The sequence below is a fragment of the Lissotriton helveticus genome, chromosome 1_2, assembly GCF_964261635.1.
Source record: "Lissotriton helveticus chromosome 1_2, aLisHel1.1, whole genome shotgun sequence".
Taxonomy (NCBI): Eukaryota; Metazoa; Chordata; class Amphibia; order Caudata; family Salamandridae; genus Lissotriton; species Lissotriton helveticus.
Window position 1 is genome coordinate 4,393,746 of NC_136058.1, and position 18,927 is coordinate 4,412,672.

General features: G+C 47.0%; 1 protein-coding gene across 1 annotated transcript in view; it reads right to left on the minus strand.

Moving 5' to 3' along the window:
• Nucleotides 1-18,927, minus strand: part of STXBP3 (syntaxin binding protein 3) — a 191,422-nt gene that overhangs the window by 38,498 nt on the left and 133,997 nt on the right. The window contains exon 15 of the mRNA XM_078668314.1: nt 4,769-4,875. Coding sequence (XP_078524440.1) covers nt 4,769-4,875 — 107 coding nt within the window. The remainder of the gene's footprint in view (nt 1-4,768; nt 4,876-18,927) is intronic.

Sequence of the window (18,927 nt, forward strand, 5' to 3'; positions counted from 1 at the left end):
GGGGCTTCTGTTCTTGCAACTCTTCACATGAGTCTTCTTTCAGGTTGGCAGGATCTGATTTTCTGGTGCCAAGGGCTCTTCTAAATACTGAATTTAGGGGCAATAGGGGAGTGTAGGGTAGAAGCCAAAGGGCTACTTACCCTGTGCGGAAGTGGGTATAGCCCTGTCTCAGAGTTCCTAAGTATTGGAAAATGGGCCATTAGTTGTGTGGCCTGCACACGTAATGAGTCTGCACTTATCCACCACTGGGAACTAAACCCCCCATTGTAGCACATGACTCTCATAGGGTAGCGTTGCAGAACAGTCCAAGGTTTGCTCAAGGGAGGTAGTGTGGGCAAGAAACCTCTATTCACAGATACTCAATAAATTATTTGAAAATCTACATTAATTACCCGCATACAACTCAATACTATGCAGCAATTTACAAATATACATTCGCTCATGGAAATGCTTTTGTATGACATTGTGTAATAATTCTTCCACTTTTGAAAGGGAGGTCTAGAGCAACAAATCACGTCGGGACATTTACGTGCATTAGAAATGCAATAATGGAATATCACTTTGAATGAGCGAGCACTTAATATGGGCAATAAACCATGTTTACTTGGCCTATGCGTGGTTGGCAGCGTCATTACTTCATTAACGCATTCACAAGAGAATATGTCTATGCATGTGTAGGTGATTTGTGTCAAAGTTACTTTTAGCAAGAAATACACACTTTTAGCATAGACCCTCTGGGCAACACATTTATTATCACAACATTTATGCAATTATAGCTTTCACCCCTAGAGTGTATTTGCAGGATCACACATTTGTAAAACAAACATAAATAAAATACTGCATTCTTGCAAATAGTCCCTAAAGGACATCACTTTGGGAAATGCACATGTGTAATTACCACCTTTCACCCCCTGGAGGTCCCCCCGCTCTCCTGGGGTGACTACGAGCTGCAAACAACGTTTTTGTTTGCAAAGCTGCAGCAAAACTGACAAGCCCTGTAGGGCATTATGGGCGCTCCTCCCGAGCAGGGGGAGCTTTAAAACAGTTGCTCTCCAGCTGTGCTGGGGAGAGCCCCAACGCTGGTTTCTTCGTTTTTTCCCCTCACAATCGAGCAGCTCTGTGTCTCACCTGGGCATCCCACAGCCTTTCACCATGCTGGAGAGCAGCTCAGGAAGCCCACCCCAGGCTGCTCTTGCCAGCTCCCCACACTGACAGCACAGTTGTGTGCTGCTGCGGGAGCCAGCGCTTCTCTTCTGCAGCTAGAAGCATGGAGTGGGGCCTTCCAGGCTGCCAGGGGAGAGTGAGGGCAATCCCCCATCTCACTTTGGCCACCAGGGCCCAGGGATGGGTTCCTGGGCCCCCGCTCAGCTTTGCGAAGGGCGCTATGGCGCTCCCCGACTCAGTCTTCTTCGTCTGGTCTAGGGATGGGGTCATGGGCCCGCTAATATCTACTGGGGGCTTAATAGAGCCCCCCGGTTTATTTCTTTCATCGGACCCAGGGATGGGGTCCTGGTCCCCTGCCTGACATTAAGAGAGGGCGTGATAACTCCTACCTCCACTTTTCTTCTCGGTCCCAGGGATGGGGTCCTGGGTCCTTTCTCCTCCCACAGGAGAAGCGCAGCGACGCATTCTGCATTTCAAGTGCTGAGGAGCAGCATCTAGGCCCTGGCCCACTCCGGTGGCACAGTTGAGAATGGCAGGGGAACCCCAGACACCTCGTCGCCAGCTCTGGACAAAAGATCAAAGGTTACCTACTTCAGGAAGGCATCTCTATGGCTCCGCTGGGCTGATTTAGATGTTTTTGGTGTAGTTTTGCTCCGGGTGGCCAGTCCTAGCCACCTGGAGCACTTTATTTTGGCCTTCTAGCTTCCAAGATGCCAAACATAACAGCGAGCGGATTTCACTGACTCCCTGCGTCAGCCTTTCGCTTGGGTTTCTCTGGGCCTCTCTCTCCTGATGCAGAGCCCAATCTTTCCCCCAAACTGGTCCTCAGAGGGTGTAAGGGGACCAGCTTGCCTTGTTCAATTAGAGTCAGAGTCCTGGGGCCTGATGGATGGCAGGGGGTTCCTCCTTCCAACTGTCCATGGTGACATGTCCAGTGTACAGCCAAAAAGTACAACCAAGAGAGCTCTCTCTCCTGTACAGGACCTTTTAAGTGGGGCGGGAGTGTCTAAGAGGGCCATTCCTCTGTCCTATCCTGATATGCCACATCATCTCTCTGCCCGTCCCAACTTTCTTGCAGTCATCCGGGATAGCTCAAAATGGCTTCACCCAGAAGTCACTTGCCACATGTACTCTGGGAATCTCAACTCCACCCCATCACTGACATCACCGCCAGGGTCTTTTCCGAGCAAATCTTCAAATGAGTCCCCCCTCTGGCTTGGCTCCAGAGGTCTGGACTCCCTCCTTTGTGGAGTGGCCTGGGGCAGGCCCTCTTCCTGGCACAGGATGACAACTGGCTAAATGATGCAGAGTAGTTAAACTAATCCCGCCCTCCTTCAGGGCTGGATTAAGCACTGTTAATTGCCTCCTTTGAGGGGTGAGGCATTTGTTCCTTCAGCTGGAAAAACAAGTAATTTACACAGACCAGCAGGGTAACAAAAAGCCTGGGCTCTGATCCTGAGCTAAGTAAGAGAAATATGATATTCCTGGATGACCCATAAGCTGTAATGGGTAGCTTTTGGCCTCAACAAAATTGTTCTTTTCACACATGTTACAGTGTATATTGGTGTTACTCTGGAGTCTCCACACCTAAAGAGAACTGGAGCTGCACCCTAAGGCAGTCTTTCCAATAGGATTATAATGGAGTGTCCCTACAGTCAAAAGTTAAAGCACACTGACTATCCTGTACACCCACATTATTAGGCCTATTCCAGATCACTACGCAACTATGCTTAGTCCCTTCTGCGTCAGCCTACCTGTGCACAGTTTCTTGGGCTGTGCACAGCAGGAGTCTCCTACATGCAGTTCTCTCAGGTGTGTACACACCTGTGCACACGTGTAACCAGCCAAGTGCCCCTTACTATGTCTGTGTCAAAGGGGCCTTATCTTAAAAGACGGACACAGGTGGAAAACAGGTGCAGTCCATTTTACTAAGAGTTTCCTGTGGGTGAGTCACAGGTCATGAGGCTCACCCTCAGTAAAAAGTAAAAAAACAGGTGATCAAAAAGCAAAACACTCCAGGTGGATAGGCTAGTCAGAAATACCTTCTCACACTAAGTTTGCCATCACCAAGATGGCTAACTTTGAAAAGTCGCCTCCACTTCAGGTAGCCTACCTTAGGGGTGGTACTAGCATGAGGGTGGACATGCCTATCTACCTAGCTAATTTTCCTGGCTGTCTAGGTGCCAAAGGGCTCTAGACACAGGGGATTGGCTTCCTCTCCTGTGAGGGAAGCCAGATTTGCATAAGATATAGTCCATCAAATTTCTGAACTGAGCTTGCATTTGTTCTGTGGTGTCAAGCTGGAGTAGGATCTGGCAGTCATCCGCATAGCAGAATATCTTGAAAAGAATATTTCTAAATTTGAACTCCACACATTGTTAAACTGTGAGAAGAAGCAAACTGTTATTACAAACATTCACCAGAGAAAAAATACAATTGACATTGTCTGCAACATGCTCTACTAACCTTTGGAGTTTATTCATTAAAATGTCAGTGCAGCAAGATATATATTAAGAAAACAGAACAGAAAATGTGTTTAACACAAAAAACTTATCAAATCTACCACAATGGTACATAGTTGATCCTTAACGAAAGAGGAGGAAACAGAGGTGCTCATTACTCAAAAGGGAGCTCTTCTGAATGCCGCAATTAGATTCCGTACAATTTGAGGCAGTAATGAACACTTACAGCATCATTTAGAGTTAGCAGAATGATGTGGCAGAATGGTACACCTCCAATAAAACAATGGATGCAACACTGTAGCCTTAGTGGGCTCCACCTTTGAAAACCGTTGACCAGACAGCCTGTCTATCACAGGACTTCATGAGAAAATGCATTCCTAGGTAAGACAATCACACAATAGCCCTCACTAACAGGGAGGCAATTCCCCATGCTGTGAACCAGTGTTATATTATTCTACAAGTCCCACTTTGGGAGCGTGTTTTAGCAGAACAAAATACTTTGCCATTTCGAAAGGGTGGCAAACCACTCTAAATCTGGAAGGTGACTCTCTGCCAAGGCCTATAGCCTCTGGTAACCTGGTTGTGCATGACCAGTCTATAAACAAACTCTAAACTCAAATTAAAATACATTTTTTTTTTAAATGTAATTGTATGATTTCATTTGATTGGAATATGTGAAACAGATGGACTCCATTGCCTATCAGCCCTTTAATGGTAATGTATATGCATGTAGAAATCGGTTGACCGAATTATGGACATTTTCTACCCCTCCTCTCCAAATTTGTTTAAATTGTTTAAAGAGAAGAGACTAATAGAAAGCCTGATGAACAGCTATGAATAGGCATGCAATCCAATAAGCATTTTTAAGTACTTCAATCCTGTGGTTAAGGAATCGCTGAAACAATGCACAGGTCAATAACAGGTTCCAAAAACAAATTTTAACTGTACTGTATTACTCCATTTTATTAGTGTGCAATATGCCCCTTGATAAATCATTCAGTGCAAAACAGAACTATAAATACACAAATTACCGAGTAATGAAAAGTGCACTTATGTTATATGCTGCATTTCCCCATAGAATATGTTGAAATTATTTCTTAAAACTTCACTTAAAAACATTTATCAATTTGAGTAATACTCACCGAAGACAGAATAGGCACCCCAAGATACTTCCAGTTGCGTATCACATCACCATCATTTTCTATGTGACCATGTTGGATTAATTTATCAAGATTTTCTTGAGTTGTTCCTGTAATCAAAAGAACAGCGAAGTATAATCATATATCTTAGTTGGCAAAGATCGAAATTTCACATACAACTAGCTTTTGCAATTCATTGTTAACATGGCTATTGGCACTTTTATTAATGCGGGGACAACTAGCAACACAAGGAGTGAAATGTAATTGGTTTAATATAAAGACTAAAGATTGTGTTTTTACAAGTGGATTACAACATTTTACTGCACATTAGAAATAGTCACCTCCTACCAGCCTCAACCTAAATGTCAACCTAACATACCTCAATTTCCTCACTTTTTAGCAGTCAAATTTTCATTGGCTTGTATGCCAAATGCAAACCGAGAAGTAGAGGGCTGAAAATGAAGTAAATTGTCTGGCCGAGCTGTTCTTTTACATTATAATGTTGCAGCTATAATAGTGTGCTTTATGTCAATACTTTCTTCATTCCCTCAGTGAATGAAATGTACTAGAATGCACTTCCGGTGTACATAGGCAACATTATTATTAGAGACAAACTTAACAAGTGGAAAACTACAAGTATACAAGCATGTTTAAATACTAACTTAACACATCCTAGAACAGTTACTTCTTCAAATTCGTTTTAGAATTACACTTTTAATTTATAAAGCACAGAATGGGATGTAATAAATTGTAACATAGAAAAAATAGGGCCTTAAAAAGTAAATCGGCATAGTCATATTTAAGTTTTATAAACATAAGATATGCTTTTATTAACCATTTTTGTGAGAAAGAGTTTAGAAAATGCAGCCTTGAGGGTTGCTTTTATTTTCTGCAAGAAAGTCCTTTTAAGAGTGATACATCTGCAGATGAAGTAATACGGCATTTCATTGCCCGAATAGATCAGACAAAATAGTGGCTAAAGCACTAAATACAATGGGACCAATTTACAAACTGCATTTTGTAGTACACAATTAGTACTACTTATGTAGTACAAAATGCAGTTTACACACAACTATTTCTAAATTGATTACCTAGTGGTAAATGTGAAAGGGACCAGGGTGTGGTGGGGAAATGGGGACTACCTACTGCAAAATGAGATAGATTTAGGGGGAAGTAAGGAGGGATTTAAGGAGAGACCGGCTACTACAAACACCCACTCACAAAATATTGAACACATTGCTTTTTACAAACAAAACTTCTAAAGTTACTACAGCTCTAAAGGGGACACAACAATAATAAACATACTCTAACCGAGCCTTGGAGTAAATCGAGCACCACACATGGCCACTCATAGGTACTGCAACATACTCCTATAGAAAATAATTGAGAACGTACCTAAAATAACACCCCACATGAACTAATGTTAAATAAATGCAATTAGTTTGAGTTTAAGAACACATGTATTCATTTAATGGCGAAAAACATGAAAAGTTATTCTAAAATGTAATAAACACAATTTAAAAAATACATTAAACTTCAAAACTTTTGTTAAAAAATATAAATATACATTAATTCAAAGCATTACTTAACATGTAATACATATTAAATATCAATGCTACTATTGGTGGGGAAATGTTTAAATTAAAAAATATTATTCATAAGTTAAGTACATTTATGTAAATCATTATGTAATACAACCTAATGTGTTATGATGCTGTAGGTTATTTTAGTGTTGTGTTACCATTATTTTACATTTATGTTTTATAATAAATCAATTTTAATATATATTTTTTAGAGAATAATAAACTGATTAAAGACATGAAAGTGTGCACTTGGGTGTAAATCTACTCTCAGAAAAGGTGAATAGTACAAAACTACATTCACACGCAGGCAAAGGAGTAGATTTATGCGCGAGTAAATTTACAAGTGTAAATTCACCTTTGTGAATAGGCATCATTGTGGCCCCTCTGTAGGTAGGACACATCTTGTGCATGCCGAGAAAAAGACAGCAGACAAATAGGTCTCTATAGCATATAGTAAAGAGTGAGCTACCTAATTCTGCAGGGTAAATTCTTGATGTTTTAGAGGCCCCAGACTGGTTGTTGCGGGGTGCTACCAGAGTGAACAAGTTATTTTGCATTGTGTAAGTTAGTTTCTTTGACTTACGGTTTCTGATGAGCTACTGTCTGTTGTGACAGTTAAACTATTTAAAATATTTGGCTGTTTTATTTCCTAGACCTAGAAGCTGCAACTTCTTTTATTGCAGTTATCCTAAAAGGACCCATACCCTCCTGTTGGTCTGTGATTCATATTGGCCAGCCAGGACACTAAACGATACGAAAGAACAGATGCAGTCAAACAGTGTGAATGCCAATCGCCACAAATCACTGTTATTAAAAGCTCTGTTACAGTACAGTGGTCCACTGGAAAGCCTGAAGGGACACTTTTCGAAGAAAGTGTTATATACGGGCACTGGCTTTAGAAAGGCCGTTGGCAACCTTGTCCAAACTTATAATTCTTTTTTTTTGATAATCACATTTTTATTGAAATTTCAAAAACACGAAAATTCATTGGTAGCATATCACATAATAACATTAAGAACCTTTCCCCCCTTTGGCGGCAACACAAGCACAGTGAGATCTTCCTGAGCAGGAACATTAGCGACCAAAAAACATATAGCATAATGAGGCAGATCTCAAGAGGGCAGCAGGCCAAACCATTTGCCCCACACCTTGGTAAACATTTCAGGACAACCTCGGGCTTCAAAAAGGGATTCTTCCTGGACCCCGCACCAGTCCACGCCCCTCCTCCATTTCCTCAGCGCCGGAGCCGCAGCTTGGGACCAACCTGCCGCTAAGTCTCTTTTCGCCAGCGCCAGAGCGGTCCCCAGGAAACGCTTGTCGATCCTGGAACCATCTAGACCATCAAACACCCCGAACAGGAGACGCTTTGGGTCATGGGGAACCTCCCATCCCAGGATCTGCGTTAGCTCGTTCTCCACCCCCTTCCAGAAGGGCTCTAGGGCCAGGCCCAGCCACACTACATGTACAAATCTGCCGGGGCAGAATCGCAGCGCGGACATGCCGGAGAGGCTTTCAGGCCGGCCCTAAAGAGACGCGCTGGGGTAAGGTATGTTGCGTGGAGATAATACAGTTGGATCAGGCGTAACTTGGAAGAGGTTGTCAGGGTTTTGGGTGCCATAAGGGCATCACGCCAGTCCGCATCATCTAGAGGACTAACCCACCCCTCCCAGCCCACCTTAAGCCGGTCCAGGGAAGTGGGACTATTGTTTACCAGGACTCGATATATACGGGACACACCTCCCCGACCCAGGTTGCCCATCATTACCTGAGCTTCCAGGGGACTAAATTCCGGGAGGGCGGCCGGTGTTGGGAGATGCGTGTGGAGGGCATGACGGAGTTGTAGGTATTTGTAGAACTGGGAATCAGATAGGGCATGTGTGCGATGCAGGTCCGAAAAGGAGCACATATGGTCACCCACCCATACATTCCCGAGGAGCAAGATCCCCACCAGGTCCCAGCGATGGAAACCTCCCAGGGACGAGACCTCACGCAGCCAGGCGCCATGCCATAACGGTGTCTGCCTAGTCAGCCTCCGGTCCCATCTCACATGTCGAAGGGCTGCACGCCAGGCCGTAATCACGGTAACTGGGGGCCAGACCTGAGGCACCGGGGAGCCATAGAGGAAGCCCTGGAGCTGTGCAAAGTCCAGGGTACTGAATTCCACCCGGTAAGCCGAGTCGGACCATCCGCCCGCGAACCAGTCGTGGATCACAATAAGCCTCGTGGCCAGATAGTAAAGGTGAAGGTTGGTAACACCCATGCCCCCATCAAAGGGGGCAACCCGACAATGGGACAGGGACAAACGCGGCCGTCACCACCCCACAGGAATCGGGTGAGTGAGCTGTCCAGTACCCGAAACCAACCCCCCGAAAGTTGTACCATAGTGTTCTGTAGAATGTAGAGAAAGCGGGGGAGAACCATCATTTTAAAAAGGGTGCTCCTGCCCAGCAGGTTGAGGGGAAGGGATTGCCAGCTCCTAAGGTCAGTTTTCATCCGGGCAACCAGGGGGGCGATATTGAGGGCCCATTCCAGCTCTGAGAGGAGGGTCACCCAGACACCCAGGTATTTGAATGATTACCTCCGGAGGGGGATAATCGCCTGCCAGTCAAAACACGCCCCGGGAGGCATGCAGGGGGACCAGGGTGGATTTCGTCGGGTTAAGACGAAACCCAGAGACCTGTTCGAATGCCGCAAGGGCCGCTAAAGCCTTAGAGCCGGAGTGTTCAGGGTCTTCCAAGTAGAGCAGGACATCGTCTGCATACAGGGCAATTTTATCCACCTGGCTCCGATCCCAAGCCCAACCCTTGATAAGGGGGCTCTGTTGGATGAGCGTCGCAAGGGGCTCCATCACTAGAGCAAATAAAAGTAGTGAAAGTGGACAGCCCTGACGGGTGCCTCTCCGAATCGGAAACGGTTCCGACAACTCACCATTGACAAGGAGCCGAGCTCTGGGCCTACAATAAAGAGCTCCGATCAGGCGGCGGAAGGGGAGGCCGAAACCCATTTTCTCCAGGACGTCGCCCAGATACCCCCAGTCTGCCGTATCAAAGGCTTTCTCGAAATCTACGAGAAGCAGCGCGAGGTAAGGGGACAGCCGATGACGGTGGGCCAACGCCCAGATGAAGGTGAAGAATACAGTGGAGGGTGCACCTGGTGGGCATGAAGCCACACTGATCAGGGTGGACCAGATCGTGCAGCAATGGTCGAAGTCGCTGGGCTATCGCGGTGGCGAAGATTTTAATTTCGGTATTAATCAGTGAGATCGGGCGGTAATCCGAGCACTCTAGGGAGTGAGGCAGAGTCTTGGGGATGACCACATTGGTGGCCATGTCCGATTCAGCTGGAAAGGAACCCACTTCGGCCACTGGGTGGAAAAGCTCCGTCAAATAGGGAACAAGATCGTCCCGGAAGATAGCATAGTACTCCTGAGGGAACCAGTCAGGTCCAGGCGTCTTGCCGGGATGCAGCAGGGAGATAGCCGCATGAATTTCTTCTGGGGAGATAGGGCCATCCAGAGCCTTCGCGGCGTCTCGGGAGAGGCAAGGCAGGAGGATTCCAGATTTCTCCATTAGACCAGCTAACTAGGGGGGATGCGAAGCGTACAGGGTCTCGTAGTAGTGCGCGAAGGTTTGTGCGATGGCTGACGAGGTCACTCGGTGGGCCCCTGCAACCGTCCGGATCCCCAGGATAATACGGTCGGCCTTGGGGTAGGACACCAGGTTATGGAGGAGTTTACCGTTCTTATCCCCCCAGCCGTAGATGCGTGCCACCGAGGAACGCCAGAGCATTCTGGCCGACTCCAGGGAGATCTGACGAATCTCGTCTCGGACCAGCGCCAGTTGCCTGGAGGAGTCGCCGGTATCATCAGCTAGTTGGGCGAGCTCCAGCTGCACCGCCCGGGACTCCAACCGTACCAGTTGGGCGACCTGGTCTGCACGTTTGGCGTGTACCACTCCTCTGGCCACCCCTCGAACCACCGCCTTACCGGCCTCCCAGAGCGTTCCCTGTGAAGGGACCAAACCCCTGTTGGTGGAGAAATAGTGGCGCAATTCCTGGCCCAAGGACTCCACTAGTGTGGGGTCCTGCAGGAACCAGGCCTCCAGACCGCCTTAGGACCCGTAGTGGGGGATCCAACATGGAGGGAGACGGGAGAATGGTCGGAAATTCCCCTGGGAAGGATGTCCACCCCCGATACCAGTTGACAGTCCGTGACGGGCATGAGGACTAGGTCTATGCGGGAGTGGGTTTGGTGAGCAGCTGATGTGTGCGTGTACTGCTCCTTACGGGGGTTCCATATCCTCCAAACATCACAGAGACCTACAACCACGGTCCATCTCTCAAGGTTCCTCGCAGAGGCCAACCGCTGTGCCGACGGGGTACCCGTCACATCGTGGGAGGGCTGCAAGACCGCAATGAAATCACCCCCGATGACAGTGAGTCCCTGGGGAAGAGAGGAGATCACCTGCGTCAGGCGTCGAAGAGTGGGTGTCATGAGAGCTGGAGGGACATAGGTGCATAAGAGGTTTACGGGGTTCCTCTCAATCAACCCTGACAGGGCTACGTATGTCCCGTGCGTGTCTGATTCGGCCGTGACTAGGGTAAAGGGAAGTCCCCGCCGAAGGAGATTGGCCACCACCCCGTGAACCTCGGGCAAAGCCGGAGTGCCAGACTTGGTCTAACCCATAGCGGGTCAAGAACTGGCAGTGGGAGCCCAGAAGATGGGTCTCCTGGAGAAGCAAGGCGTCTGCCCAGAGCACTGCGGTACATTTAATACGGTCCAAAAGGCCATTTACATTCCAGGAGAGAATGTGGAGGGGTCTGTTTTAGGTGGGAGACATGTTTGAGAATGAGGGGTTAGTATCACGGATGCACGTGTAGGGCCTTAGCAGGCCGGGGAGGGAGATCCACCCAGGATTGGGGCCCTTGGAGAGGGACTGAGGAGATGGCGGTATGTGTGCCAGCTAACGAAGAAGGAAAGATCAGTGTGCTACCAATGGGAACAGAACACAGCGGCCCGTAGGCGGCCAAAAACAACAACTTCTGGGAGACAACGGTCTCCACCCCCTCCCATGCCCCCAACTCCCCCCACCCTATACTTCGTGAAGTGAAGCATCTGGCGCCCTAAACAATTCCTAAGACTCACACCTCCCAAGGAGGTAAAGAGCTAAACTAAAACTGTTAGCAACCACTAAAGTGGGACATGGTTGGGTCGGACCCCCTCCATGTAATTGGATAAGATACTAACAGCAAAACCAGGCATGACTTAGTTAGAGTGTCAAAACCCAAGAGAAGACCCAAAGTAGGTGGCCCAACAAAGCAGTCAAATGCATTCCCCTAGAGGTGGCGTGAGGGTTCTTGGGCAGTCACAGTGACGAAGAGTCCGTGGATGAAACCCCAGGCATCTAAGGCGGTGTCCTTCACGACCCGGACTCGCCATCTGAGCCACGGATCACTGGGCTCCCCGACAGATCCGAGTCGGACACCGCACGGCGCAGGGTTGCACCGGGTCCCGGGACGTCGCCCAGGCCAATCAAGGATGAGGCCAGCGGTGGAGGGTCGGGTTCCTGTCCCTGTGCCCGAACCCACGAGCTCCGACGGCCGCCCCTCCTTCGGGATCCGGTTCTACGTCATCGAGGCTTCGGCGCAGGCTGGCTCTGTCACCCCGGGGACCCCCGGGAAGGAGAACGGGACCCCCCAGGCATGAGGGGCCGCTCCTCCGTGAGCCAGGTCCACGCCGCCTGAGGCGATTCGAAGGAGAAGGACTTGTCTTGAAAGATGACTTTGAGGCGGGCCGGAAAGAGGAGTCCATATCGAAGGCCCATCCCTCTGAGTTTCTGTTTGACTTCGTCGTAGGAGCGACATTGCGTCTGGACCTCCCTGGAGTAGTCCGGAAACACCAGTATTTTAGAGTCCCGATGATGCAGGGACCCCAGCTCCAGGGACGCCCCCAGTTTAGCGTCCCTGTCGCCAAAGTTAAGGATACGGAGGATGAAAGGGCGCGCGGGGGCGCCGGCTTAGGGGCGAGGGAACGGTGGGCCCGCACGACCGCGAACCAGGGAGAGAGTTTCTCCTTAGGCATCCAGGAGCGAATCCAGGTCTCCATAAAGGTGGCAACATGAACCGTCTTAACCCCTTCAGGGAAACCCAGGAAGTGCAGATTGTTGCGGGGCGCCATGTTTTCAGCATCCTCGGCTCTACGGTGTAACTCCGAGGTCTGTGACTGGAGGCGGGCCACATGGGACTTGAGGGTGTTCACGTTGTCCTCCAGCGTGGAGGTACGGGACTCCACCTCGGTGATGCGTTCTGTGGCCTTGCGAAGGTCCTGTTGGATTAAAGCCACGTCTACACGCACTTCGACGATCTTGTTCTCCACGGATGCCTGAGAAGTGGTGATCGCTTGCATGGTCGAGAGGTCATCCCCGGCTAGGCCCGGGTCCGCCGCCAGAGCCCCGATCAGACTTCGCAAATTGTTCCATCGTTGTTTGAGTCAAGGAGACGGGGCCGGAAGGGCACAGGACTTCCCCATGATCACCAGAGAGGCAGGCCAATCCTTACCTGGGAAGGAGCAGAAGGGCTGGCTGGTCCGCGTCCCCACCACCCGACACGGTGGCCGACTCTCGCCCCCACTCCAGGCCCGTCAATTCCCCGGGCTCCCAAGCCAATAGATCAGGGAGGGAGAGGGACGAGGGGGGGAAGCCACCCGACAAGATGGCCGACCTATCCTGGCCCAGGCCTCCAGGCAAAGTCTCTCGCGTGCTAAAGAAGGACGGTCGGGCCCGTGACTCAGCCACCAGGCCCCACTTCACCAGTGCAGCGGGGGAGGCAAGACCTCACCTCCCCGGGAAGGAGGAGGAGGAGGATCACAGGGTTCGGCGCCCGCAGGGACAGGGGTCCTCCCCACGGGGCACAGCGTCGCCAAGCTGGGCAGGCCCGGGCCACAGGATCGATCTCCCAGGCCTCAGCCACCCCTCCCTCTCCAAGCGCTCCTCACCGCCGGGTGTTTCCCGCTGATCGCCACTCCCGCGACGGCACCGGTCAGGGCACTCGCCGGTAGCTCTCCTCGCCCTGGGCGGCAGCGCCGTCCTGCCAGCAGCCACTCCATCCCCAGCCCCAGGGCCGCGTGTCAGCTCACCCGCCTCTCGCTCGCGGCGGGGGTCTTGGGCGTCCTCTCCACCCACGGCTTCCGTCTCCCGCGGCAAAGGTCACCCCGCCGGGCCGCCGACTCTCCTCTCCAGGCAGGGGCAGGCAGCACACAAGCCTGCAGGGCCACGGACAACCAAGCCTCAGTCCGCGCTACCTGGGGGCCGCCATGTTGGAAAAGGCAGCCGCGGTCAGCGAAGGGCTCCACAAGTGGGTAGGAAAGCCGCCGCAGCTCCCCAAGTACATCAGGGGATGGCGGATAATCTCGAGGACAATGTCCAATAACTGGATGGGTCAGTCATGAGCTGGTAGCGGTGGATGAAAGGCGGATGACGGAGGGGGTCCGGAGCACTCTCAAAGTGCGACCGCCATCTTGACGCCTCAGGCCACCATCCTCCCAAACTTATCATTCTTAATGTGTACATCACCTGTAGGATTATTGAAAGATGTAGAGAAGAGTGTAGAAAGTCTGGCAAACAAGAAATGAAAATAGCATTAGAAAGTGCGAATACATTTGAATATTTTGACATCTGTCTTTTTTGCTGTTGCAAGAATATCTGTTTGGGTGTTTTTGATGAGGGAACAGGACATTTAAAGTAATATGGTTGTATTCCTGTAATGGTCATTTTGTTATTCTGTTTAAGCTATCCATGCACAGAAATAGCTTACCCGGAAGACGCACTGCAAAAAGAGATGTCCTTTTTTTAGTAGTGACCACGTGCAAAGATGGTGTGCCTCACCCATTAGTCTGTGGGATATTACTGTGTTTTCTTTTATACCACTTTAGTGTGTTGTGGATTGAGATCAATATGTTTTCATCTTAATGCATTAGAGAGCCTATCTGACTATCTGCTCTAGAATAAAGATGGAATGGCACCTTCGTGAGCCAGCTAACTGCACAGCTTTGTGAAGCTGGCAGGTGGGGAAGCATACCTGGCCCAGATATAAAATCCCTCAAGAAAATCAGTCCTGCAGCCTACATTCAAGGCCTTCGAGTTGTCACTGAGAGACAAGAAAGGAAAAGGAGGCACCAAAGGAAGCACAAGCACACTATCACCTGAAATGGAGTCAACCAATGATGTCGGTTGCATCACAGCTGGACCCTATTCCCAACTGACATCTGCTTCTTTATTTTCAGACTCCACAAATGCTATCAATTGTGAACGTGGAGACTGTGGAGGAGATGGTGGAAGATGAGAATCGCCTCATCAGACAAGCTTGACTTTGACAATTCATTCATTAGATACAACGTGGGGGATGATTTCTGGGAAGCAGAGGGAAGGCACTGGCCTCCTCAACAGAAGCGGATTCCGCCATTGCACACCCAGAAGAGGAAGGATTCTGAGGGTGCATAACGTAGCTAGACTTAGCACAAGCTAGAAGCAGCTACAGAGTACTCTGCAGCCCTAGGATAAAAGAAAGCAGTATTAGGGTCAGAATACTGTAAGAAGGAGCAGAACACTGACGAAAAGGCAAATGGAACTAAGAAAGACCGAGAAACCAACCATCATCAATAGTATGAAGACCAAAACCTAAATATACTTAGCTGGAACATCGCAGGTCTAAAAGCTAAACTGAATATAGCAGAGTGGATTAACTTGGTTAGTAATTTTGACATCTTAATGTTCCAAGGGACATGGTGTACTAGCGGCCTGTTACTCAAGAGATTTGTCTGTTACAATAATATTGTACCCATCCCTGAATTTGGCCGACCTAGTGGGGGACTATCCACATGGATAAAGATTACTGTAGGCAGTAATATAAAACCTCTGGAGACAAATGATGGGAATTTTCAGGCTATGATCTATTCGCAGGGGATTCCGTTATGTTTAATACATTTTTATAATAATGATTTTACATCACTGCCCAATAGGAATTTTATTAACTTATTTGAATTTATTGACAATCTGGTAGACGATGAGAGGTATGGTAAATTGGATGGAATTTGTTTGGGGGGGGGGGATTTCAATGCCCATTTGTACAATAGAATAGATAAACCTGTTGTCACACCTGTCCGGGTAATTCCGTGCAAAAGAGGAGAAGAATTGCACAATGTCTTATCCACTAGGGATTACATTAATGTAATGGACAAGGTTGGATGAGAGTTAGACAACGGCCCATTGCCTACCTATAGAGGTCGTGGTTGTTCATATACCATCGATTATGTTTTTATATCCTTCTCCCTCGAGAATTGTTTAGTCAAGGCTGAAGTTTTAGGCACTAGTTACAGTGACCACAACCCAATTTCGACAACTATTAGATTTTTAAATAAATGTATAAAACGGAAAGAAATAGGGGCAAAAAAACAGGCAGCATCGACCGACAAACTCAAAGTGATCTGGAAGGGCATAGATAACAAAGCTTTACTTGCCCGTACTATAAAATCTTATCCCCTATTAGTGGAGATGTGTTTGTCTAACACATGCTCAGGGACAGAGATTGTCCAGGCTTTCACCGGGTTATGTGCTGGAATCAAACATGAGATCTCTAAACCTGTCACAAACCTGAGTAAGAACCCTAGATGGTTTGATTGCACCTGTTCCCGGGTCAACAGAGCACTTCGCAAAGCATTAGCTGGTGAACCGAGGGACATGACTTCAGTTAGATTATTGAGAGCGCGCTATAAGAAAGCAACCAAATTACGCGCAGAGGAGATATTGAAGGAACGGTGGGACTCCCTTGCCTGCGCTGCTGCTCTCAACGATGTAACTGGGTTTTGGAATGAGGTAAAAGCTATGTGGTCTATGGGATTAAACATCACTCCCCTAAACTGCAATATAGCCAGTAAGTCATGGGAGGAGCATTTTTCAAGAATATATACAGCTCCCACAACAACCATTGACAGTCATCCTCTAGTTACTAAGGTTGCAATATCAATAACTAAAGTTGAAGAGGCCATACACCAAAGCGCAGGGAATAAAGCCCCAGGTTCTGATGGTTTGTCAATTGATCTTATTAAATCTGAACCCGACTTCTGGTCCCCTCTTTTATGTAATGTTTTTAACAATTTGACCAATACCCCAATTCCAAAAACTTGGTCAACGAGTATAATTGTGCCCATTTTTAAGAAAGGCGATAGATCCAACCCTAGTTGTTATCGCCCAATATCCCTGATAGACAATATTTTGAAGATTTTGGGCAGGGTTGTTTTTAATAAGATTAGGAATTGGGCAGAGGACAATCAAATTTTTAATTGTTGTCAGTTGGGTTTTAGGAGTAATGTTGGAACTGTCGAACAGTGTCTAAATTTAAATCTTATATTGGGCAAATACACGGTTGCTAAAAAAGTTCCATTATATTTGGGTTTTATGGATTTAACCTCAGCCTTTGATCTTGTCAACCGATCACGTTTATGGGAGATTCTTTTAAATTATGGGTTGGATGTTGCACTCGTTCACTTTTTGGCATATTTGCACAGAGACCTGAAAGCACGGGTAAGGATTAACAATGAAGGAGAGGTCTCCAGGGATATTTTTATTGGCAGAGGGGTTAGACACGGGCGTGTCTTAGCCCCTCTGCTTTTTATCCTTTATATAAATGAAGGAAACCATTCCCTGTCCAAATTAACATGTGACGTACCTAAAATTAATGGTAAACTTTTTCCCGTACTTTTATATGCGGACGATGCGGTCCTTATAGGCCGCACACCAAAAGCACAACGCACTTTAATTTTGGGCTTTGTATCTTTTATGGCAGATTTGGACCTCTGCACTAATTTTTAAAAATCTTATATAATGTCCTGCGGGCCAAAAAAGCACCGTTTTAAGCACACAATGTCGGGAAATGATCATCTAAAAAACACTAGCACTTTTCCTTACTTGGGCCTAGATTTTTCAGACTCAGGATCATGGCAACCGCATGTAGCCCATGGTAGAAATAAACTTGGTAAGGCGGTTAATTCTATCATCAGCCTGCGACAGCCCAAGAAGGTAGAGGTGGTGATACCCCCATTACAGATTTACAAAACCCAATGTGTACCAACAGCGACTTATGGCGCCGAAGTATGGGGGCATGTAAATTGTAATGGGATACAAATCGAGGAAAACAGATTTTGTAGAAAGGTACTAGGGGCACAAATTTCATCGCCTACTTACATATGTCACAAATAATTAAATTTACATTATGTGGAGGATTTTATTAAATCCCGACCTGCATTATTCTGGCTAAAGATATGGCGAAATCCTGCTGCAATTCTAACTCAAGAAATTATTACGGATTGCCTTAAATGCGATAGGGATAAAAGTATACCTTGGCACAGTGCAGTACAAAATAGCCTAGTCAGTGTACAGCTAGAGTATACCTTTTATCACCCTTTAGCTGCAGACGGTATAAATCTAAAAACAGTGAGAGGGGCATTGTATGATCTATACCGTAAAGAAAGAGGAAATACTGAGCTTTGTAAACCATCAATTATTAGATATACTTCTATCTGGGTGTTATCAAGCAATGATTTTCATATGCCACAGGACTATCTTAGGAAAAATAATGGGAGATGGAATAGCAGTTTGCTTTTCCGTCTCAGGGACAACAGTATAAAATATTCACTTTGGTTCCCGATTGGTTTTTAATAATAATCTGGAGGAGTTGTGTTGTCCATGTGGCATTGGTTGCAAACAAACACTGTTACATTTTTTGTTCCTTTGCAAATTTTATGTGAGATACACCAAACAATACTTAATCCCCTATTTTAAGGCAAATTCCATTATTGATTATACTCTGGCATATCAAGAAATACTGCAGCTAGGATGTGAGGACATGATTTTTTGAGTAAGCTCATTTTTGCAAGCTGTGGTATGTTCACGCGCCTCTATGAACACACCTTAAAACATGTTGTATACCTGTAATCACTCTTTTAACAAGTTTTATAGAATACTGCTTGCAATGCCTGTTTAAGAGGATTTAACAAATATGTAACAGCCTATTTTGCACTTAGTTCGAAGTTTACATTTGCCTATTTTGCACTGAGTTCGAAGTTTACAGCTTGCGACTTTGCACAATGATGCTGCTAGATTTCGTGTCTGTTACATGTTTATATAGTATTTTATTTGCACTTTATTGTTATCCTTTGCACACTGGTTTTATGCTATCTATTGACTGCTAGATTGGACCTATCCTACCCTATTTTTACTTTTTAATGTACTTTGTTACTGATGACTGTATATTTTATGTCCTATTGGCGGTGAGGATTGTACTTTTATGGATATCTTATATCCGAATAAAGACCATTTGACTTGAATAGTATGAAGTGCTGCAATCATACCTACAAAATGGAAAAACAGATTCCTCTCTGGCTGATACTTTTGTTGCAAAGACTGAGCTTTTCTTGCTTTGTGTTCAACATAATTCCAGCTACCTATTTTCTACTTAACTAATAAGGGTCTTATTAACATTTGGACACCTCAGATCTTAAATTTTAACCACTCACTATTTTCCATATTT